Below are 24,734 nucleotides of genomic sequence, written 5' to 3' on the forward strand. Positions count from 1 at the left end.
TATAACTTACTCCATTGCCATGCAGTGCTAATTAACCCACATATGACATAACTCATGACATAGTCTATGACATAATTGATAATATCAATGCAACCTTTGCAATCAAATTATTTATGAGAAGCGAGTCATAGTTACCTTAGTACATGAGTAATGGCACCTTGAGGTAACTATAACTAGTGATTTTTCTTTTTTTACACTGAAATCTTCACCCAACTATAACGTTACTTTAACCTTTGTTTTTTGAAGTATAGTGTGTGTGTATATATATATATATATATATATATATATATATATTTTTTTTTTTTTATATCTATATAATGATTTGGAGTTTTTGGAGAAGGGTAGCAGAGTGACCACAGATTTGAATGAATAAAGACCCTCTGTCTTAAGTTGGAAGTATAATAAAAGCCGTCTTGGAGTTACATAGCCCTAGAAAAGACTTTCCCATTGGCCCACATATCTTTCTGTGTCACTGAACTATTTGGTAGCTTGGTAGCTTTTGATATCCTTATAATTAACTAATGAACAGCACATTGTACTTTATCTCATATAATAAAATGTTTACAGAATTTTACGCATAGATGAAGATGCAAATAAATGTACATACAGGGAATCAAAATGGACCGCAAATACACTGCTGGCAGTTATTCCTGGATTCTGCCATGGTTCCAGTCCTCCTGGACCTGAGTTGTACATGACTGTTTTAGATTTTGGCCCCATTTAAAAAAATGCAAACATATATATTGTAAATCATTTGTTCGCGCTTTCCAAGGAGCACATCAGTCCTATACTTCGAGAAACAATTCCCGTAACTATGAATTGTGTATTATGGTAATGAAATGTAGGAACTATTTGACTTGGCTACGCCCTTATGGTGGCTTTGAGAGGGAATGCGTTTAGATGAACCTGCACTAAAGCCATTTTGCTGCCCAATCTCCATTTGTGCTGCGGTCAGTGTTTAGGATGTTTCCAAATGTGTGTCATGCCCAAATGGAACCTTATTTTGGTATGACTGCAGGTCAAACGTAGTAGAACATTTGTTTTTATTTATTTGTGTTTTATAGAGCGCGAACTTGCCCCGAAGGGTATCCGAGCACTTTACAGAATTCACAAATTGTAAACAAGAGAATTAGTGGCGGGGGTTGTTTATTCTGTTGCAGATATACTGGAACCAACCCTGCTGCCCCTGTGAACTGTTTTCAATGTTTTTCTATGTCCTTTTTAAAGCCCGCAAAATGCCCTTAAAAGTAATCCCAACATCCAGGTAGAAAGGTGAGCATCCACAATAATGTACATAATCGAGTACCCTCATCCTAAACAGAAAAATAAAATAGCATTGTCAAAGCAAAAACCTTTTAATAACAAATTGTGGGAAAAAACAGAAACCCTCCACAATCTGTGTTGGAGACATATTGAACCAACATATGAAAAATTACATAAAACTGCTTTGGAAAATCACTTTAGTAACTGGGGGGGGGGGGAGAACGTTTCAATTCAGAGTTCCGTCTTTGGTGTTCAGTTATGCTGCTGTATCCAGTCAGTGCTTCACTGGAGTAGTGGCTCCAATACTGTGCCTCAGTATTACAGCAGACAGTTCTCCAATGCTTTCATCGGCAATGCCTGTGATGCAGCTTAGCTGCTCCAAAACCTTTCAAAAGACGTGCAAAAAAACAGGAAAATGTCTGAGTTCTGTGGGCAAGTGTTTGATTGTTTTCCTATTCATTACCAGACTTACTGTATATATCTATATCTGTGCCTGTGTGTATATATATATATATATATATTTATATATATTATTCATTTAAGGGATTCTGTGAAAAAATATACTTTTAACATAGAAAATGTGCCATTTTGTGGTAACTGTGAGGAGGCTTCTGTTGCTTTTAGGAACCTGAGTTGTGTTAGAGGGTTTTCCTTGGAAGCTATTTTGGTATAATAGAAACAAAGAAGGGTGTAGATTTTGTGTTAGTTTGTTTCTAAACTAAGGCCAATTATCCTCTCTGATTTATGTGCTCAAAAAGTCTATTACCTGATTCCAACATTCATGGTTCAGTATGAAGGCACTAGCAGCAATGATTCCAACTGCCAAAAGCATGAAGTCTTCCTTAACAGATAAAAACTTTTCCCTATCAAACGAAAACACAAATTATGGTAAATGAGTCTACGATAAGGTATTATGTTCCTATTTGTTATTCCTTGGTTCTTTGGACTAAGCTAGTGTTTCTTCACCTTTTTACTTTTCTGGACTCCCCCCCCCCCTCCACCCCCCTCCCTGCCCCTCCTACTTAATCATTACTGGAATCCAGGGACCCCCATGAATTTATTGGAATCCGTTTACCTCCCTCCCACTGAGTCTTTAGTGGAAGCCTGGAACTGTGGCTTTACCAATTAGGATTATTTGAACCTCAAAACAATACTACCAATACAGAAACAAGCTTTCATTAAACAAATAAACAAATTATAGAATATTTAATTTAGTTCACAAACAAATAGAAAAAATGTAACTGTTAATTTTAATGGGTGGTTGGGCCTTTTCTAAATTCAACCGAGACCACCCATCATCCATTCTGTTTGATGCATTTGCACTGCTCCCACAAATTAATCTGAGGATGCCAACTTAATTTTCAGCCCCCACTTTCAAACCCCTTCATTTACATTTTTTAAATGTTATATTTTGCTTCTTTATATAAGTACACTTTACAAATCTGTTAATATAATGACATTTTCTAGGTAGTTATATACCCCTGAATAGGCATTGCGGACCACCAGGGGTCCTTAGACCGCAGTTAAGAACTGCTGAACTATACAACATGGTAGTTTAAAATGTAAAGAAATACCAATTACAAAGAAAACAGTTTAAAATTAGGGAATACTTTTTCTGAAGGTTTCTCGAATACCTTTTTTAAGTCAAGAATATCTACCACTAATTTTTGTATTATCGGACAATCACATTTTCTTCCTGAAAGGTCCATCCTAACCTGAAGTAACTTGAAACTGAGCAGTAGACAACCCTAGGCTCAGTCGACCATCCCCAGCTCCTGTTCTCCCTGTCTACCAAGATGGCATGCAACTCAACCTTGAAAATAAGTGATGTTGGGTATGTAGTCTGAAGTAAGGGGTACTATTGAAATAAGATTATTATTATTAAAAAATTATTATTATTATTAAAAAAGATTTGGTACCGCGCACATACACCAATTGGTTTCTTGGCGCTCGAGACCAGGTGGGAGGAGAACATTCAGGGACAGGGCCGCTAGCCGTGCGCCAGACGGAACAAGTAGGTTTTCAAGGAACTATGAGACTAAGAGACTATAACAATTATTTTGTCGAAACCACCCTTTAATACACAGTTATATTTCTTAGCATAATGACATTAATGGAGAAGGAGGAGAGGGCGATCAGATGCTACTTGTGGATCAGCAAGACTGAGCATCCACTCTTGAGATGATGAAAGGTCAAGATTCTACATGATTCAGAGGGAAGAAAAACTTCTGGTAAAAACACAGTGTTACTCTTGAGGAAGGTTCTTCAAAGAGGAGTCAGGAGCCACTCAGGAAGAGGAGAGTATCTGTATATACAGTTTAGGGCCTCACTTAGAGCATCAAGCACATAGCTGTAGTCAAGACTTCCTTGTTCCACCAACTATAACTATCTACAGGCTTCCACTCTACGCACACATCAACATTCTGTTACACCTTTGTTCACACTCCGCATTCCAGACACCAGCTCGGACATACATGGAATGAGGACACACAGGATACTACACCCCTTCATTTTTTACAGGCAACAAATTAAAGAGGACATAGAGTACTGGGACAGTCATTCACAATCATCAATTCCCCAATATGCCTAAGTGATAGATTTACTCAACTAAGAAACTGTTAAACTCTCCAACACCCAAACAGATACAGCAAATATTTCAATTTATTTTATTTATGATTACGGAACTCCGAAGAGGTCCACATAAAATAAAGATCACAAATATTCAAAATGTCTCAAGAATACAAAAGAAAAAAGCATACATAAAAATGAATTATCAGATATACAGAAATAATCAAAATCACTGGTATTGCAACCTAACACAAAGTCAAAAAGCAATTAAAGAAATTGTATAATTTAAAACAAAACATTTCATTCGGAGGATTATTCATGGCAAAGATAAAATCAGAAGCAGACAAGATGTTCAATTGCAGACAGATAGGCCTTAACCATTTACGCCTAAATGAAAGTAAAGCTGGGCAAACAAAAATTACATGCAGCAAGTCTTGATCTTTCATGTGACACAAGTCACATATAGCAGGTGAGCCATACCATCTGGATAAGAGCAGTTTTAAAGGAAGTAAATCCTGTCTTACTAGGAACATAAAACGCCTGACACCATGAGGAATGTTCCAAAGAACAAAAGGTTGTGCTTTCCTCACCAAACAGGAGTCAATGGCTAGCTTTATGCCCTTTTTCCTAGTACGAAGCTCTCTATCCAGTCTAAACCCTAGTTCCCAAGAAGTACATTTCAAACGGGTTTTTATCTGATATGGAGATAAAGAGAATAACTCAGCTTTATCTAGTTGTAATTGACTCACCGCATATCTAAAGTTTTTTATAAGCAGGGAATAGTCATTGAAATGTCCCAGCAACTCGTTTTTTATTAGATGTCGTAACGTGCCTGGGTCACTCGTTGCTAGGCTAAAGACCCAGCGCACAATCCCCGCTAGACCTTGTACCCAGCCACTACGTAAGCCGAATTCCTGTCTAAGAGCAGCAGTAGAACTAGCTGTATTGACAGATAAAAGGCTACGTAGAATTTTTCCTTCGGTAGAGTTTAAGAAACTCCAACGTTTTATGTCAATTAACTCTATACCATAGAGTAAAGAGGCTGGGATTTTAGTTCGATATACATCCAACAATATAGAAAAGTGCCTTCTGCCTGTGGCCTTGTATAAAGATATCAAACTTTTACCCTGAACAATAGCTTTCTGGATGTTATTAGCTATATGAGCTTTGTCACTTAGATTGTTCGTGATAATTTTGCCAAGAAAGGTATAGGTGTTCACTGTTTCCAATTTTTGGCCCCCCACTGTCCAACCAAAATTCACAAATTTAGGTCTCTTCCTACCGGACATGCACATCACTTTGCTTTTAGCAATATTTATAAGTAAATTATGTTTTTCTGCAAACTTATGTAAGGAATGCAAACGGTTATTCAGCCCATTAGGTGTTAGGTCGAGGATCAAAATGTCATCCGCGTACATCAAACACACAATAGGGGAACCCCCCAGGGTTGGGGCAATACCTGTACTTGCGGAGAGAACCTGGGGTAAGTCAACTATGTAGAGGGAAAATAGCAGAGGAGCCAGTAGGCAACCCTGCTTTAACCCATTCGCTGTGTGAATAATTTTGGAGAGACCCCTTTCCCCGCCCAGCAATATTCTGCACCAAGTGTCAGAATGCAGGGCGTGAATTAATCTAATGAGAAAGGGAGGCATCCCCAGATCAAATAACTTTCCCCACAGTAGTACTCTGTCGACTTTATCAAAAGCTGTGGAGAAGTCAATGAAGGCTCCATAAACATACCCTCCACGAACCTTAACATATTTCTCCACAATAACCTGGAGTGCAGTTAAATTATCTAAAGTGCCATGCTTTTGTCTAAAGCCAGTTTGTTCAAAAGGCAAGATTTTGGTCCTAGTTACCCAGTCGTTGATTAACTTAAGGAGACATTTTGCTAAAACCTTGCCGGTGGCATCTAGTAAGGCAATTTGGCGATAATTTTGAGGTAAAGCTCTGTCCCCTTTTTTAAATAACGGAACCAAAATGCTCCCTTTCCAAGATGGGGGAACAGAACCACTGAGGAAGCAGGACCTAAACACCGGGTGCAGAATTTTGCTCCATAATTTACTCTGCTGTTTTAGGACAGAAATGGGGACCTCATCTGGCCCCATTGCACCGGAAGAGCGCATACACTTAATGGCTAATTCGATGTCATTTTCGGACGGAATGTCAGAAGGAGCGAAAGACACAGAATTAAAAACGCTATTCCGTTGAGGGGCATTACAACTATATAAGTGCTCGATATAATGGACCCAGATCTGCTCATCTATAGCGATTGGCGTGGGACAAGATCTAGTGCCACAACCTTTGCCTATCAGTGACCAAAATAATTTGGCTTGACCCTTGTAAGAGGACTCCCGGAGTTTAATCCACAAGGTGTCCTCCTTATCTCTTTTCAATCTGTCCTTTAACCTTGATCTCCTTCTTTTTAACAAAGTTAATGAGTGGTGCCTCTCCTGATTGAAAGATAAATATTGACCCCTTATCAATTTATTTATTTCAATATTTAGTTTCCGAAGTGATTTGGGGAATATTATTGTTTTTTTGATCGAGAAGACTTTCCTTGATATTGAAGTTGCTAAATTTAAAAATTCTTCAAAATTTTGAAATTCCCTCCCATCCCATTGGGATAGGTTCTTAATGGTGGAAGTTAAAATATTCAACAAGCCATCACAAGCCCGGGAGTTCCAATAACATCTCCCAGAACTTGTACCAAAGTTCACTAAATCCGTGTCTAAGTGCCAGGGGTCAGACGGGGAAGGCCTAAGATCAGCTGTAATAATCAATACCTTATGGTCACTTTGATCAGTGTCAATGACCAAAACATCCTTTATCAGTGGAAAAAAGAAAAATCTACCACTGCATAATCAATAATTGAGTCTCTATTTTTCGATTTATGTGTAAAGGCAGCAGGGGTATCAGAGGGGAGTCTACCGTTAATTATTAGACAATCCACCTTAGAAATACCTTCCAAGAATATTTTACCTCTTTTATCGGTTTTAATATGCTTTGGGAACAAGGCTTGAGGAATTCCCAGGGATTCTTCCCTGAGTTTATTTCTAAACATATCAAGCCCACAATTAGAGATCTTACAATTGAAGTCCCCTAGTAACAATATATATGGGACGGGGGAGACATCCATGAATTTGGATAAGAAGGTGAAGAGCAACTTTAAACCCGTATTAAATCGAGCGCCAGGGGGAATGTAGATATTTGTTAAAATAAACAATTTATTAGGATTGTCTTTAAACAGATTTTTAATAGTTAGCACCTGAAACAGTTTATTAGGCTCTGAGTAATAAGAAAGAGTCCAATTAATTTTATTTGAAAGTAAGCAAGCTATTCCACCCTTCGCCTGCCCTCTCCTAGAGGGGGCAGCGCTGCAATCAAAAACCAAATAATCTTTTTCCAATAATAATTTACCATCCACCCAAGTTTCCTGCAGACAGATTATATCGGCTTCTAAGGAATACAAGGATGACACCTGGCTGTTCTTAAGACCAGCAATATTCCAAGAGATTATTTTCAAATCTATGTTAAAAACCTGGATGTGATTTAAGAGAAAGGGAAGATTTACTAGAAAGAATGCCAGGTAACCAACTCCATTTAAAATTGTCATCTGTCAGGACTTGTTTGGGAGGAGGAGGATTTTTGAATAGAACTTGACGTTCATTTTTTGATACCCATATTTTTAACTCCTCAGTTTTGGCTGAGGACCAGTCAGAAGAATTTGAATTAACACCATGAGTTATTTGGTGATTAGAAAATAATTTGTCACTCCGTTCTTTCATAAAGTGGGGAGAAACATCTATCCCTCTAATTTGCAATTCCTCTGCCCATTGCAAAATATGGTTCAGAACTAATTTAGAATGGAATTTGACCCTTGCAATTTTCCCTAAGGAGGAATTCAATAGAAGTACAGAATCCAAATCCGCAGTTTGAATTAATTTTAGGTTTTCAATCTCACGGAAACATTTGAGAAGGGCCGATCTGTTTAAGACGAGATCAGTATCAAAAAGAGGAATAAAATCAAGAAAGATAGTATCTACATTTTCTTTCTCCCGCGTAGGCACACAAGCAGGAGGTATAATTGAAGGTAAATCATGAAAAGAACTAGCTAAAGGGTTAAGAATACTCGATTGGACTTTTTCCAACAAAAGCGGTTCTGTGGGTTGAGGTTGGTTCAATGATCCCACAGTAGTAGTAGAGATAATCGGAAGGACCTCCGTAGGACAATCCATTATTACTGCAAGTTGATTAAACTGCCGATCATTCGGGCTAGAATTTTCTAACGAGGCCTCCAAGTTATTTTCAAAAACGAGCTTCCTCTGCCTTTTTTTAGAGAACCTTCGAATAGGTTTCCTTTTTAATAATCTATTCTTTTTATCTGTTTTAAGCTTTTTTTATTTGATATGCAAGATATCTTATAAGCACATTTACAATACAATCATTACAGTGTACAAAAAACATTGCTTTAAGAAGTCAGTATGAAAACTCATTTAAAAAAGATAAAAGGACATAAAAATGCCCATTAATAAATTAGCTAAAAAGAGAATTAAACCGCTACTGACAATCTCTTACAACGAATAAGCCAAAACTGTTTTAAAAATTTTGCTGTTCCACACACAATAGGGGGGGAAGTATCCGTAGTTAAAATACGCAAGGCTACTAGGTGGCTACGTGTGCCCATATTTTGGAAGAGAGGTTTCAACCAAAAGCTTCTAGGCCTTGCATAGTCCGGGCATTCAAATAGGACATGCGCAATAGACTCAACCCTATTTGGGCAACGTGCACAGTTAGGGGAAGAACGGGCCGCTGATGTCCAATTCGATACCACAGCACCTAGCGGGAGAGATCCAACTCTAAACTTAAAATAAAGAGCTCGGTCAAAGGGGAGGGTGATCAGGTCCAGGTAGGGTTCAAAGGCCACAATGTCTTTGATTTGTAGGAAAGAGACAGTGGACTTACAGTGGTTCGAGTTCGTAATTAGGCGCTCCGCCGTCCATTTCCAGAAAAGCGCCTTAACAACTTCTTTTGGAGGGGCTGAACGTGATGACCAACAGTCCCCAAGTCCAATCTTCTCCAGGAGCTTTTTAGTTTCTCTTAACCATCTGATCTTAGCCCATCCCCCCAGACTCATTATTTCCCCTATTCTTTTTATGCTTAATAATCACTGCTTTAACACCATTAATTGAAGAGTCGAGACAAACCTCTACATCATCATCATTTCTTTTATTTTTATGTGTATTAAATATTGGAAATGCAATAGGAGCTTCTAAGTTTTGCATATTCTTGGGGGCAGCCAAAGATACTATCTCTTCATCGAGGATAGCAATACAATTACCACCTGCTGGAGCTACATTATCATTATTAAGCACTACTGGGTTAGATACAAGCGTGTCTACCAATGAATCTTCGGAAATAGAAGATTGATACTTTTGAACTGGATCTAAAATCTCTATTTCATTAGTTGGCCTTTTCGCTTCACTCAGGTGGTTTAAACATTTTTCAGGATCAAGAGGGCACCCAGGAATGAGCTCACCTTGGTTACGTAGAAGCACTCTCAAAATATTATTTACAGTATCCAAAACACAATCAGACCCACCCACAAATTTTTCCAGTAGACATAAAATTGATGATAACAAAGACTCCAAAGAGAACAAGGATCTAGAAATTAAATTATCAACAGCAATCGGGGGGCTCACGGCAGAATGGTTTAAATTAGTGCCGGAGCTCGGAGTGAGGTTCAACTGGGCTAAAGAGAAATCTGATTTATTAGAGGGAGTACTGTTATGTGGATGAAGATTAAAAGTTAATGGGACTTCGTTAGGATTTGTTTTGGTCATAACATCGGAAAAAGTGGATTCCGCAGACTTTTTTGGGAGACTAAATCTATATCAGGTAAAGTGAAGTCCTCCATCGGAACAACCGGAATAGAAGAAGAGTCAAGAATGATCAATGATTGCTCTGATGTTAGTTGGGAGGGTTTAAGCAGTCTAAAATCGGCCGCTTTCAAGGTAACATTTGAAGTATTTAAAATAAAACAATCAGAGACTGCAGAAGAGACTTCCCTTTGCAACCCCCGGTCCAGAAGGGCCGGAGGCAAACCCTCCACTGCCTGGGAGAGGCGGTTTTCAGAGTGAACCAAGGCTGGAACCTCAGTGACATTAGTATTATCTTTAACAAGGGAAGGAACCGCCTCGGACACTTTAACCTTAGTGTCTAAGATGTCCAGCCCGACTATCTTTTCCTCTTTCCCATAAGCTGAATAGTTGACACTGCCCTTTCAGTTGCATGGAAGAATTGATTTTATTCCTCAGGGGATTAGATTTTGTTTTAGAACCTGACCTACCTACTATCACTCGACCAGAGCGGAGTTTTTTTGCCGTCATATTTGTTCTAGTTAATAAAAAGACGCACAATATATAATACAAAACAGAGCGAAACGCTCTATAGTAATATCAAACAATTTATAACATTAAAAAAATAGCAATAAATACAATACAACAGCAATAAACAAGAAATAAAATCAAAGGGACTGGGCCCAGCCCAGCCTCCTTCGGCCTTTGACGGCCGCAGACGGTCCCGCCCTTGTCCCGGGCTTCTCCCGGGACGCTCCCGCGCGCTCCCGCACTGCGGAGAGGTGTGCTAAGTTTGTAGAGGAGTGATGGAAGGGGGGCGTGGCGGACAGGGAGAGCGGACCAGGTGACTCGGGTCAGCTGCAAGGACTCCTGGGAGCTGGAGTCCTAGCACCGCCTCACTCGCAGCCCTGCTCCAGCCGACGCCCGCTGCAACAGATTTCCAAGTGATTACACTCAACACCCAAAGCGCCGCGTAGTGGGACCCGCGAAGCGGGTCCGGCAAGAGGTAGCGCTTTGCTGATGGAGGAGCGCTCAAGGTTCAAATAAGGCCAGATAGCAGCACCAGCGCCAAAGGTCCAAGTCCGGCAAGAAGCACACGGAAGCAGAGAATCCACCAAAGGGATAGAAGCTGGTGATTTTAAATGTCTCGAGGGGGGGCGTGGCGGACAGGGAGAGCGGACCAGGTGACTCGGGTCAGCTGCAAGGACTCCTGGGAGCTGGAGTCCTAGCACCGCCTCACTCGCAGCCCTGCTCCAGCCGACGCCCGCTGCAACAGATTTCCAAGTGATTACACTCAACACACAAAGCGCCGCGAAGCGGGTCCGGCAAGAGGTAGCGCTTTGCTGAGGGAGGAGCGCTCAAGGTTCAAATAAGGCCAGATAGCAGCACCAGCGCCAAAGGTCCAAGTCCGGCAAGAAGCACATGGAAGCAGATATAAATCTCTATAAATACGTGAAATGGACTGCTTAAAAAAAAAACATTGTGCAACAGTCCTAACCCACAAATCTTGCAACTTCTTCAGTTAGAAGGCTCGGCAACTCCAGGATTGCATAAACCGAATTATGCCAAACAGTGGTTATTCATTCATTGAGCTCCCTAAGTCAGCTGCACTCACTGACCCTAGCAGGTGATGCATTTGAGGGTGTGCGTCCCAAAACTACATCCACCTGGTCTTGTGAACTTCCTCCATTTCACAGCAGACCTCCTTGTCTCTCAGGAGTAATTTTAAAACTCCTCCAGTGCTTTCCTGCATTGCCTCTCAGGATCTTTAAACACCTTGCCAGTTTAAGTCTTGAGGAAGGTTCTTCAAAAATTAGTTGGGAATCATTCAGATGAGTTTATATTTTATTTATGCATATCAGGGACCCTTAGGTATAGTGTGCGATGCATACCTCTAGTCAGGGCCTCGTCCTCCCATCAACTGTAACTACAGTCTTTCTCTTACTCTTTTCCCTGTGCTCGGGCATACAGGGAATGGGGATAAACCGGATACTAAGCTTTTGCACAGAACCAGTGCCTTCTGTATGTCATACCTAGATCTGAAATCCATCCAAGCAAACGTCCTTATGAAATCTAAAATATCACATCTTTGTTTTTGGCCTGGATCACACAGATCAGACCTGTTGCACCCATTATCATCATTTAGTGTTTTTTTTATGTATTTGTTTGTTTGTGGGGAGTCCTGGTTTTCTGCCTCTATTCTCATCCTTATCACCCTTGACACCGCCATGCCACTTTCCTCTTACCCCTACTTTGTGTATCTGTTTGGGCAGAGATTTTCCAACCCTTTTGAACTGATACTTAGAACCTCTTGGCATCCTCCTTAAGAAGGCAGGGATCTACTATCATCAATACACAGTCAACACATGACACACAGCTGTATCTAAAGGTCTCCTCACAAAACGATATCACACATCTCATCACCACCCTAAACTCACCAACGGTTCCAGCTTTCTTCGTGGCCGGGCTTTGCTCCGCCGCAGCGCCGCAGCACCAGCAGCTAAGGGCCGGGCCTTGCTCCGCCTGCTCCTCGGCCGGGCCGGGCTTGGCTCCGCCGGGTCCCTCCCACCACCAGTGACGCCCTCAGCAGCGCCAGGAGGTGCATAAAGGCAGCGCCAGTGCAGAGTCCTGTGGGGTTGACTCACCAACGGTTCCAGCTTTCTTCGTGGCCGGGCTTTGCTCCGCCGCAGCACCAGCAGCTAAGGGCCAGGCCTTGCTCCGCCTGCTGCCGGGCCGGGCATGGCTCCGCCGGGTCCCTCCCACCACCAGTGACACCCTCAGCAGCGCCAGGAGGCGCATAAAGGCAGCGCCAGTCCCTCGTCCCGCGGGACGGGCACGCGCCGGGAGAAGCCCGGGACAAGGGCGGGGCCGTCTGTGGCCATCAGGGGCCAGAAGAGGCCGGGCCGGGCTACGGACTTTGGTTTTTCTTCCCTTGGACCCTGCCAAAACTGTGAGATTTATGACTTAAATAATGATCTTTAAGTTCTATGGACCCTGTGTGATGTGCATGAAATAGAAGTTACTGCTGGGTGACCCCACTTTGCTGTAACAGCATCTCTAATGTAATGTAATGTAAAATCACACTTATATAGCGCTGCTATCGCTCCAAGGAGCATCTTGGCGCTCAGCACCCAACCCTGCTGGAAAAGGTTGGTGGCCAGAAGGCGACTTCAACAGTTTGCTGCTTTACACTAATGCCCTGCAGGCCACATCTGAGAGTGAGAAGACCCAAGTCTTCAGAAGTTTCCTAAATTCACTCTCCTTGGTTATACACCGAAGTTGAGCTGGCAATTTGTTCCAGGCTCTTGCTCCTAGTACAAAAAGAGATTTCCCCCCTTTGGTAGCTAATCTAAATCTAGGAATTACCAGAAGGTTGTGATTGGCAGACCTTAAACAGCGTGTTGGTAAGTAGCGTTTAAAGCCATTAGACAGATATCGTGGTCCTTGAGACTGGAAGGCTCTGAAGGTGATAACAAGTACCTTAAATAGGACCCGCTTATAGATGGATAACCAATGTAAGATCTTGAGCGCAGTCGATGCAGATGATCTTCTCGGCCAGCGGAGTACCAGGCGAGCAGCGGCATGCTGGACTATATGCAGCCTATTAAGAACTGCTTTGTTGGTACCTGCATATAGGCTATTGCAGTAGTCCAGTCTAGATGTGATCAAAGCTACTGCCACTGTTTTCCTGGCTGCAAGAGGGAGAAGATCAAAGAACTTCTTCAGAGATTTAATAATCTGAAAACAGGAGCCAGCCACACCTACCGCTTGTTGCTTAAACGATAATTGGTCGTCAAATTTAATGCCCACATTTCGTGCAGAGGAGATGGTGCTAGGAGGAGCTTCGGCCCCTTCAGGCCACCACTGTTTAGGGGAGAAAAGATTTTGGGAACCAAAGGGTAGTATTTCTGTCTTCCCTGAGTTACACTTGAGGTGACCGTTCTTCATCCACTCAAATGTAGCCGTAAGACAGCTTTTCAGATTTTCCTCAGCGCCAGATAGCTCCCTATCCATCACCAGGATCAGCTGAGTATCGTCAGCATACGAGATGGTGTTAATCTGGTAAGAGGCGATTAGCTCAATCAGGGGTACCATATAAAGATTAAAAAGTACAGGGCTCAAACTTGAGCCCTGCGGGACTCCCGAGCTGATAACTTTTTCTTCAGATTTGAAGTCGCCTAATACTGTAATCTGACGTCTCTGGGTGAGGACATTTTTTAGCCATGCCATTACCACTCCTCCTATACCTGCTTTACCCAGACGGTCCACCAGAATAGAATGTGAGACCGTATCGAAGGCCGCCGATAGGTCGAGTAAAATCAAGACGGCCTTCTTCCCTTGGTCCAAAGCCATTCGTAGTGTCTCTGCCGTGAACAAAAGGGCAGCTTCAGTCGAGTGCTTGGGACGAAACCCCAATTGGTTGGAGTGCAGGATGTTATTCTCCTCCCAAAAACTCGTAAGTTGTTGATTAACAAATTTCTCCGTCAGCTTGAACACCGCGGGGAGTAGGGAAATGGGACGCAGGTTGGACAGAGTGGTTGGATCTGGTAAGGCTTTTTTCCGTAGTGGCCTGACAGCTGCACACTTCCAGTCAGCTGGAAGTTCCGCCGTGGCCAATGAGGAATTAATAATACTATTAATGGTCGGGTTTAACTACTCAACCAAGGTCCGCAAGACCATAGGTGGGCACGGGTCAAATGGGGAGCCAGATTTTATTGATAAGATGGCCTGATATGAGTCCTCCAAAGAGATGGGCATAAATGAATCCAGGTGTAAGGGGTTAGTGGCCTCAGAGCAAGTCCTCATGAATTCTAAATTTGTCGAAATAGGTGGACTAGAAGGGAAGTCCTTAACAATATCGGAAATTTTCTTATCAAAATAGGAAGCTAAGGCATTACAGAGCGGGAGAGGGGGGGATATTCTGAGAGAGTGCTGTAGGATTAGTGAAGCTGTTTACTATCTTAAAGATCTCTTTCTGTCCCTTGTCAGAGGAAGAAATGACCTCTAGATAGTATGTCTTTTTTGCCAGCTTAATTGCGGCATGATAGTTCCTTCGTGCAGATTTATAAATGTCACGAGCAGCCACCTCATAATTTCTACGCCACCTCCGCTCAAGTGCCCTCACTTCGCCTAACTCAATTTTTAAAGCTAGTGAAAACCATGGAGCACTCTTTCTGGTTTTAGTACAGCTTGAGTTGTTGTGTTTCTTCATTTTATCCAAGGACAAACCAAATGTTACCAGCCACTCACAGTATTGCTGATTGTCAAGTATGACCTGTTAGTGCAGGTTTACTAACTCTTAACTTCTCCAATAGATCAGGCCTTTTCAAGGCGTTTATCCAATCAGGTTTACTGCTGACAAAGCCAGCTTTCACACCTTTCGACGGGGCCTTCTGTATTACAAGGAGATCGAATGGAATCAGTTTATGGTCTGACCACGTTACGGTAAAGGGGGGTTTAATCACTAAGCAGTCAGAGTTGGAATAGATACAGTCCAGCACATGGCCTGCTATGTGGGTGGATTCCAATGTTAACAAGGTCAGGCCAAGTATATTGATAATATCCATAAAACTCATAGTACCTGGTTCGCTAGGGGAATCTAAATGTAGGCTAAGATCTCCCAGCACCGTGCAATGGGCAAACCTGAGTGCAAGCTCGCTCAGCACGTCTCCAAGGCTGTCCAGGAAGTCAGTGAATGGGCCAGGTGGGCGATAAATCAAGGCCCCCGAGAAAGAGAAGGCATCATGAATAGTAAGGCAAAATGCCATAGCCTCAGCTCCCTTAATATCTGGCAACTCATACGTAGTGCACTCCGATAAATGATTGCCAGACCGCCTCCCCGTTGTAGGGGTCTATCTAATCTCTGGATAGAGAAGGAATGTGGAAGAGCCACTGCTATATCCGGGTTGCTCCATGGGCGGAGCCAGCTTTCCGTGACAAGCAACCAATCTAGGTTCATTTCGATAATCAGGTCATGAATGTGCTGTGCATTTTTGCACATTGACCTTGCGTTAATAAGTCCGCCTCGTAATACAGTAGGATGGGTATCATCCTGAGAGCTCCTCAGGCGTAAACCTCATTTTGCAATGACGACAACAAACTGAGCCTTCCCACGTGCCTGGGAGTAGGGTATCATGGCAGGAAGGAGAGCACTTCTCGAAAGAGCCTAGCCAATCCCTGGATTTAACAGAACTAATTACCCGAGAGCCAGCGTACCTTGCCTCCACCGCAGCCTCGACGCTGACGAGCGCAGACGGGCAGGACTCTGGCTGGACTCTGGCGTGGCACCGGCGTGCCCGCTGCGCGTTACCGCTGCGCGTCATCGTGGCACGTTTAAATAGGAAATGGACAGCCTAACCAGGAGACTAGAAAGCTCACCAAAATGGCGTCGCTAATCTGTCCCTGCCTACCCTCAAGATGGCTGGAAGGAGTGAGGAGCAGCAACTAACCCGCTAAAGCAGCGGTGAGGATATCAATTATAGTGCAAGTCTGCGCTATATATAGTGGGGAAAAAGCGAAGGTGAACAACATTTATTAAAATACAATCCAACAATTATTTTAAAAAACGCGCGTGCTACCGCGATTTTAATGGCTGATAGCGCGTAGTGCAGAGATAGCGCGCCGTTACTAACTTAGTACCTTTGTCCTAAGCATCTGTGTTATTAACTTTTGAGGAGCCTGTATTATTGACCTAACCCCCTGACAATGTCTAAACTCAGATCGGCAAAAATACCGACTGAAACCAGGACAATGGACAACTATCTAGTAAAGGTGGTTAGCAAAATAAACAAAGAAAGGCGCCTCTCATTAAACCGTGATAGCCCATTGGTCTCACCAACAAGAATGCAATCCTCTTTAGCCTCCCCGGTAGCCTCTCCTGTCCCAGTGGGTGGATCTAATGTAGACGTGAATGGTAGTCCTAGTATTAATGATAGGACTTTGGAACAAAGGCAGGATGAGCGGGAAGAACTCCCTGAAATCATTTCATGTCTATCGCCGACACCCTCTTCAAGGCCTTCCCCCGCTCCCTCACCGTCTCCATCACCGGTGCGAAGAGTAGTGAGGGCATGCAGAAAGGCCCTGGTGAAAAGGGGGGGGGGAGGAAATCAAAAAAGATTGGGTCAACACCCTCCAGTTCTGGCAGTGTAAGCGAGACTACAATTGGCGTTGACTCAATTAACCTGCCTCCTGCCCATATTGAGTTCTTGGCAAATACTTTTGAAGCAAAACTTGAACTCATGATTAAACCTTTGGTTGCAAAATTAGACCAGGTCACACAAGAGGTATCTAGACTAGGGGCCATCTTGAACCTTCACCTAAACCTGACTAAAACAGACACGCGCCTTAAGGCTGGTAACAATGCTATAGGGGTTGCAGGTACTTCCAGTAATGGGGAGAATAGTGCTACTCATACTTCACAATTAGCCCAACCCCCTAAACCACCTTTGGCGCTATCCTCCAAGCCTCCCCAACCGGTAGTCTCAGCATTTCAACCTGCTCTAACGAACTCTGGTAACCAGAATAACACAGCTGGGGGAATAATGGGGGAGAAACATGCCCAAGAGAAGAGTTCCAGCCAATCTCCCACCAGAATGTGTTCCATATACTGTTGTACTAACTAACGTCCCTGAGGTGGATTCCCACCTTACTGACCCCAGGCTAGAAACACACGAGGCCTTAAGAAATAAAGCATTGGCATGGTTAAGTAGGAATTGCGGTTTTCCTCTCGCATTTTCCAACAATATAATTTCTACACGTAGAGTCAGTTGGATTGGAAATTCCAGGAAGATCAAATAGATTGCATTGAGGGACTGCCTTTCAGCATTAAAATATCCCCGTCCAGTTCGTGTTCTGGAGTATTGATCTACCGCCCCCCCGCACTCTAGCACTACACATCTGCCGGCTTTGGCGGATTACATCGTCCAGATCAGCAGACGGTATGCTAATTTTACTGCTTTAGGGGACTTCAATCTCCATGTAAAAGATGAATCTTGCCCCCACAGCAAACATTTTGTCTCTACGTTGGCGGCCTGCTGTTTAGTCCAAAAAGTGGAACTACCTAAGCATAAAGCTGGACATATATTGGACCTGATTTGCTCCAATTTGACAAATATCCAGATAGCACACCCTATACCAGTCATCTGGTCAGATCACTTCCTCATTCCCTTTGAGATTGACATTCTTTTTCCCGATAGGCCCACACTCATTCCCAAGGCCTCAGGGAGAAACTGGAGTCGTATCACCGTAGGGTCACTCCAGGATCATTTAAAAAACTCGCAACCTGTCCCGGCGTCTGACCTCGACAAGCGCGTTGACAACCTGGACGTTTGGATCAGTCAGGCCTTGGAAGCATTGGCCCCTCTGAAGCCTATTAAAACTTACAGGGCAGTACCATCAGCTCCCTGGTTTTCCGATGAGTTTCGTCAGAAAAAAGCCTCGTGTAAAATCCATGAACGTTCTTGGAGGCAGAAGTATTCTTTGGAAAGCAAAGCTACTTACAAGACGGCCCTCAAGGAATACCGCAGACTGATTGTGGAGCATAAAAGGGACTATTTGGCCTCCAGAATTAACAAAGCAAGCCATAACCCCAGGGAGATTTTTAGCATTGTTAGATCATTTACGGACCCTAACGCGCTGATCCGGAACCAGCCTGCTACTCAGTCTCTCTGTGACAAATTATCGGAATTCTTCGAGGAAAAAATTGAGAATATCTATACCTCCTTTCCCGTTTCTAGCTGGGTAGAACTGGAGGAGGAACCTATTACTCAGAAGTCACAGACCCCTGTCCTTTTAGAATTCGCAGATATATCTGAAGCTGACTCCATTGTAGAACTACTTAAATGCAAATCCGGATCACCAAACGACCCTTGGCCAGCAAAGCAATATAAGAAATTGGCAGCTCTTCTTAACCCCTACCTCAACCATATCTGGAATGACTCGTTGAGAACGGGCAGTTTTCCTGCCAAATGGAAGCATGCCTCCTTGGTTCCCATCCTAAAAAAGCCCAACTTGGACCCTGACAATCCAAGTAATTATAGGCCAATTTCTCTTCTGCCTGCTCCAGCTAAGATCCTTGAAAAATTGGCGCACTTCCAGCTCGCCAATTACATAGATTCCCATGGGCTTCTGCATGACTCTCAGCATGGCTTCCGGTCCGGCCACAGCACGGAGTCAGCCCTGATTGAAATAGCTGACTCGGTGAGATGGACTCTGGACCGGGGGTCGAGGGCGGTGTTAGTGCTGCTGGATCTTTCAGCAGCATTTGACACCGTCTCTCATAAGACTCCGCTGAGAAGGCTGGGGGATCTGGGCATAGGCGGCACCGTGCTGAAATGGCTCACTTCTTATTTATCTGATCGTACACAGCAGGTATCCACCCCTCCCTATACTTCCCCCGCTAGACCACTTAAATGGGGAGTTCCTCAGGGCTCATCCTTGAGCCCGCTCCTGTTTAATGTCTACTTCACCCCCTTGGCTGAAATGATTGCGCGGACTGGGATTAAGACTACTTCCTACGCTGATGACATTCAGCTACTCTTTACCTTTGATGAGCCTTCTGCCTCGGCATTTGACCCTTTGAAATCCTGTCTGAGGGATATCTCAAAATGGATGGATTCTAATTCCCTAAGACTTAATGCAGGAAAGACGGAGATCCTGTTTTTTAATTCACCGTCTCCTTTGAAATCCAGCCTGTGGTGGCCTGGAGATTTGAGCCAAGCCCCCACACCCAAAGACTCTGTCAGGAACTTGGGGGTTCGTTGCGATAACCACCTTACTTTTAATGCCCAGGTACAAGCAGTAGCTGCATCCTGCTTTGTTAAGATCAAAACAATAAACAGGCTCATTAATTATCTGCCTGCTGACTGTCGTAAGACTGTTGTCCAAGCATTGATAACCCCTCATCTTGACTATGCCAATGCATTATATCTGGGCATCATGGCAGGTTTATGTAATAAACTCCAGACTGTCCAAAATGCTGCTGCTCGTCTGGTGGAGAGAATCCCTCCCAGACAACATATTTCCCCACATCTCCGCAAACTACACTGGTTACCCATAGCTAAGAGATGTCTATTTAAGGCTGCTATGACAATGGCCTATAGAGCTCTGAAGGGCAAAGGACCAGCCCATTTGAAAAGCAGCCTACGGCCGTATCACAATGCCAGGACATTGCGCTCTAATTGCCAACTTCTTCTTGTCACCCCCAAATTTAAAAGAACCCGTTCAGGAGGGAAAACTTTTGAAGTCTGTGCTACTCAGTTCTGGAATAAGCTCCCGATTACCCTCCGTGCCTGTCAGACAGAATCTGCATTTCGTAAGTCTCTCAAGACCCATCTTTTCTGCTTATAACCCACCTTCCCTTCTTGCTGTGCCCCCTGTTTCCAGTTCTATTAGCGCCGGGACGCCCCGTCGGGGCAGCTGCGCGCTTTATAAAATACACAAATAAATAAATAAATAAGAACACTAGGGGGGACTGTATCATTGTAAACTTTAAGCATCCACAACACGTTGCTACAGTTTAACTGAGAGCAGCCTCCCTACCTATATCGGATAATATTGTTTGTGCACGGCCTCTTGGTTTTTTCTATAACCATCTTAGTAATTCCCAGCCCTCACAATCTGTTCAGTCTAATTTTACTGCCTCATCACACCGACGGGGCTTTGCCACTTGTTCACAAAACGTATATCAACCCCAAATTAGATCTGATCCATATAGCAACCGGATGACAAGACAGTACAATCATTTTGATCAAGTTTTACCTCTATCTAATCGTTATACGCCCCTATCTTCATTGGAGGAAAATGATTGACTGTCAAATGAACCTAGGAATAAAGTTCTGTCTGAATCACAAAGTTTTAAAATTGTAACCTGGAATATTGCGGGGATTAAGGCTAAGGCAGGAAATGACCTATGGATTAAGTTGTTAAAACTTTTTGACATTATAGCTCTACAAGAGACATGGGATCAGGGAAACAGTTTCTCTCTGGATGGCTTTAGCCACTTTTGCATCCCAGCCACTCGTAGTGTGGCAGGTAGAGCAAAGGGTGGTTTACTGTGTCTATTTAAACTTGACATAAAGGGCACACTGTCGCAGTGTATTTCAGGTAGTGAGAACTGTTTAATTATTGAATTGTCTACCCCGGATAAAACTAAGATTTTATTTATAAATTTTTATAATTCCAACGCAAATGAGTGCACCGGCTATAACTTGGATGTACTGGATACATTTTTGTCAGCATACAGTGTAAATGTAAATACTTTCGAAATAATTCTCCTTGGGGATTTTAACATCCACCCGTGCAACCTACCGTGTGCCAGTATGGAGGGAGATGGCCCTCCCTACTCTGCAGCTATTCACCTGGAACACACTAGACGGGGGGAGTATCTAGAAAATTTCCTGGCGAGATGGAACTTATATGAATCGGGTTGCGGGGATGGTGGGTGTAGGCTCCCTACATTCAAGGGAATAGATGATGGTACTATTATCGATTATATTTTTATGTCTTGTTTTTTGTTGTCTAAGGTTTTAATGTATAAAACGGAGGTTTCAGTCTTTAGCGACAATAACCCAGTGTTCATGGAAATAATAGCAAAAGATCTATTCTCCATGAAAACGGTGTCACATAGAGATGGAGTAAACCTGATAGTTAAAGATCAAGGACGTAGGATAAAATGGACAAATATAGTCCCTGAAACTTTTCTGCCTGAGGTTTTGGAAAATGTTGAGGAGGAGGTGGCCACATGCCTAGCAAACGGGGAGCAAGATAAAACAGTAGTGGTCCTTGCCTTTGATACCATCTGTAGAGAAATTAAGCAAAGTCTACTAGCTGGCCCTACTAAGAGGACATACTATGGTAAGAGATGGTTTAATAAAACATGCTCCAAGGCACATGGAGATCTACTTAGTGTCCTGAAGGCCACTCCAAAAGATCAAGCCCTAATAGTTAGTTTAAGATCTGCGTACAAAAAGGCTATTTTTGCAAGAAAAAAAAGAGCTGAAAGATGATGCTTGGGCCCAATTACTAGACCCAGATACCCTAAAAAAAAGTGGTTTATTCTGGAAAATTGTAAATCAACCATTATTCTCAAGTGAGGAGAATTCCCCACTTGAGGCCAATATTCCAGATGAGGGCTGGATAAATCATTTTAGCAAAATATATTCTGACCCTAGTAAAGATTCTCAAATGGAGGACCCCACTTTTTTCACCGAAGGCCAGATTGTAACCTTCGAGTTCGCAGAAGTGGAAAGAGCAATAGATCCGACCCAAAAAAATAAGGCTCCGGGACCCGATGGGGTTCCTGCAGATGTCTTTAAATGTGCCCCAAAATTTTGGTCAAAGGTCCTGTGTAATGTTTTCAATGTTTTAACCCATGATAACATACCACCCTCATGGAAAAAATCAATCATCATCCCGGTCTATAAGAAGGGAAACAGGCAGGACCCCTCCTGCTATAGACCCATTTCTCTAATTGACTCCTCAGTCAAAATACTGGGACGAGTCATTTTATCTAAATTGAATGAATGGGTGAATGATAGAGGGGTTTTATCAAATGTACAATACGGGTTTAGACCAAAGAGGAGCACATTAGATCAATGTCTCAACTTGCACCTACTTGTGGAAAAATATACCAAAGCCAAGAGGGTTCCATGTACCTAGGGTTCATGGACCTCTCGTCAGCTTTTGACCTTGTAAATCGGTCAAAGCTGTGGAAAATTTTACTTAATATGGGTCTTGATAGGGCTTTAGTTAACCTTTTGGCGGACCTACGTTCTGGGCTATCAGCTTCCGTCAGGGTTACTTCGCTGGGTCGTTGTTCTAGTCATTTTAATTCAGAAAGAGGGGTCCGGCAAGGGTGCATCCTGGCTCCGCTTCTATTTACGATCTATATAAACGCTTTGGAACCCGCATTAATGGAGGCCACTCCTGATATCCCGCGTGTAGGAGACCTTGGTATTCCAGTCCTCCTATACGCGGATGATGCTGTCCTCCTCTCGCGGACTGGGGTAGGATTACAACGTCTTTTGGACGCTTTTGAGAACTTTATGGGTTCCTTGGACCTAAAAATAAACGCAAAGAAGTCCCAGATTATGATATTGGGAAGGTGCTCAAGGAAGAAGTACGTTAAAACCTTCACCTGTGGAAAAGAGGAACTCTGTAGAGTCCCTATATTCCCCTACTTGGGGCTTACCTTCGACGACCGAGGAAACTGGGGACCGGAGTTAAAAAATAGAAATATTTCCATGGCAAGATCTTCTTCTGCTCTTCAGGGTTTTTCAAAGAAATTGGGGGCCAGGCCAATAGCAGTACTAACGAAAATTTACAAAGCAAATTGTCTTGCAGTGGCCACTTACGGTTGTTCAATTTGGGGTTATAGTCCCCCTGATTGTTTACAGATCACTGAAAACAAATTCTTGAGATCTGCCCTCTCTGTGCCACAGTCTACCCCCTCATATACAATCCATACTGAACTGGGGATAGGCTTTATTGCAGACATGATAAAAATGGCCCCGATTCTAGCATGGATGAAGACCTGGCTAAATCAGGAGATTCCCCTAAATCACTCCATCTTGAAGGATTGTTTAAATCTAGAAAAAACAAATAAAATTAAGTGGCTGACAAATATTAAAAATAGTTTTGTCAAGCTAGGTAGAGTAGAGTTATTTACCTCACCAGAGTCAATAACACCAAAGGACATTGCACAAATAAAGGGTGCAATGGGAGAAATGCTAAGCCTGGAGAGAGAGAACAATCGGAATTAAATAAACCTACTGTGAGGACTAACCTCATTATATCTTCCCATGAAGGACCTGAAAAGTATTTAAATATTGTGAATCAGCCTTTTCACAGGTTCCTCCTAACTAGATTTCGCTTTAACATGATCCATCTGAACCTAGGATATTTCCCCAACTGGAGTACCCCTGAAAATGCAATACCGTGTACCTGTGATAATTTTTCTACCCAGAACACAATGCACTTCTTGATGTTCTGTGGTCATTACACGGTATTAAGGTAGAAATTCCTGGTACCTATTTTAAGGGAGGCTGGATTTATTCAGGTTAAGCCAGCCCTTTTGTACTTGCAATTATTGCAAACACCTAGGATCATGTTTCATGTTGCCAGTTTTCTAGTAGGGGCTGTTAGGACTAGGAACAAGAATAGGGATGATAACTCCTAAATGCTAAAATGAAAAAGGATGAATTGGAGTTTAATGTTTGCATTATGAAATTATAATCAGGTTGTCTATATTGTATGATGTCTGCCTCCTTTTTATTATGACCCTATTATATGAACTTGTTTTTTAAAAGGATAATGTTTTTAAGATTTTGATATATAACAATGTTTTACTGTGTATAATTAACTCTGATTTTAACATGTATTTTTAATGTGTTGTAGTATATTTATATTTTGTATAGTACCATTGTCTTTTTGTGATATTGAATTATCGAAATAAAGTATTTTGACTGACTGACTGACACCCTAAACTCTGTTCACAACTGGATCACCTCTCATCACCTAAGCTAAACCCTTCTAAAAATGAAATTTTTCCTTATCTCCCTTTTGAAACCAACCCTTCCGTTGTAATCCTGGATGGACCCACACAGCATTCTTAACAGTAAACCCACCATTGTTGACAGTGCCAAATATCAAAAAGTCATCCTAGACAAATGGCTCAACCTACATTCTCAAATCAGCACCTAGGCCAAATATGCACGCTATTAACTGTGTTTTCTGTGGGGAATCCGCTGTTACATACCAGAGCAAGATCTAACATCTCGTGTTCATACACTGGGGCTCTCCTGAACAGACTATTTGGGAGAACCGGCCTCGACAACGCAGGCTGAGTTATGCATGCGGTTCTCTGCAAGCAGTACCACGCTTACCTTAACCACGCATATGTCTGAACTACCCATATGTGTGGTTAAGGCAGGGCGTGGTCTAAATGCTGGGATGGGCGGGCACAGGAAGAAGAAAGATCGGGAGAGGACGTGATCAGGTAAGTGAGGCTGAGGCTGGGTTTTGGAGGAGGTGGTCATTTTTAAGGGT

General features: G+C 42.9%; 1 protein-coding gene across 5 annotated transcripts in view; it reads right to left on the reverse strand.

Annotated features, from left to right (window-relative positions):
* Nucleotides 1-1,303: 1,303 nt before the first annotated feature.
* Nucleotides 1,304-24,734, reverse strand: part of CNTD1 (cyclin N-terminal domain containing 1) — a 197,534-nt gene continuing 174,103 nt past the window's right edge. For 2 of the 5 annotated variants that reach the window (XM_078645354.1, XM_078645353.1), the window contains exons 8-9: nucleotides 2,030-2,126; nucleotides 1,308-1,648 (exon numbers count right to left, since the gene is read on the reverse strand). In XM_078645354.1, the coding sequence (XP_078501480.1) occupies nucleotides 1,538-1,648; nucleotides 2,030-2,126 (208 nt within the window). In that variant the 3' untranslated portion in view covers nucleotides 1,308-1,537. Of the gene's footprint in view, nucleotides 1,649-2,029; nucleotides 2,127-24,734 lie in introns of all 5 variants that reach the window. The other 3 variants (XM_078645357.1, XM_078645356.1, XM_078645358.1) reach the window with 3 other exon arrangements.

This window comes from Lissotriton helveticus, chromosome 5_1, assembly GCF_964261635.1.
Source record: "Lissotriton helveticus chromosome 5_1, aLisHel1.1, whole genome shotgun sequence".
Classification (NCBI taxonomy): domain Eukaryota; kingdom Metazoa; phylum Chordata; class Amphibia; order Caudata; family Salamandridae; genus Lissotriton; species Lissotriton helveticus.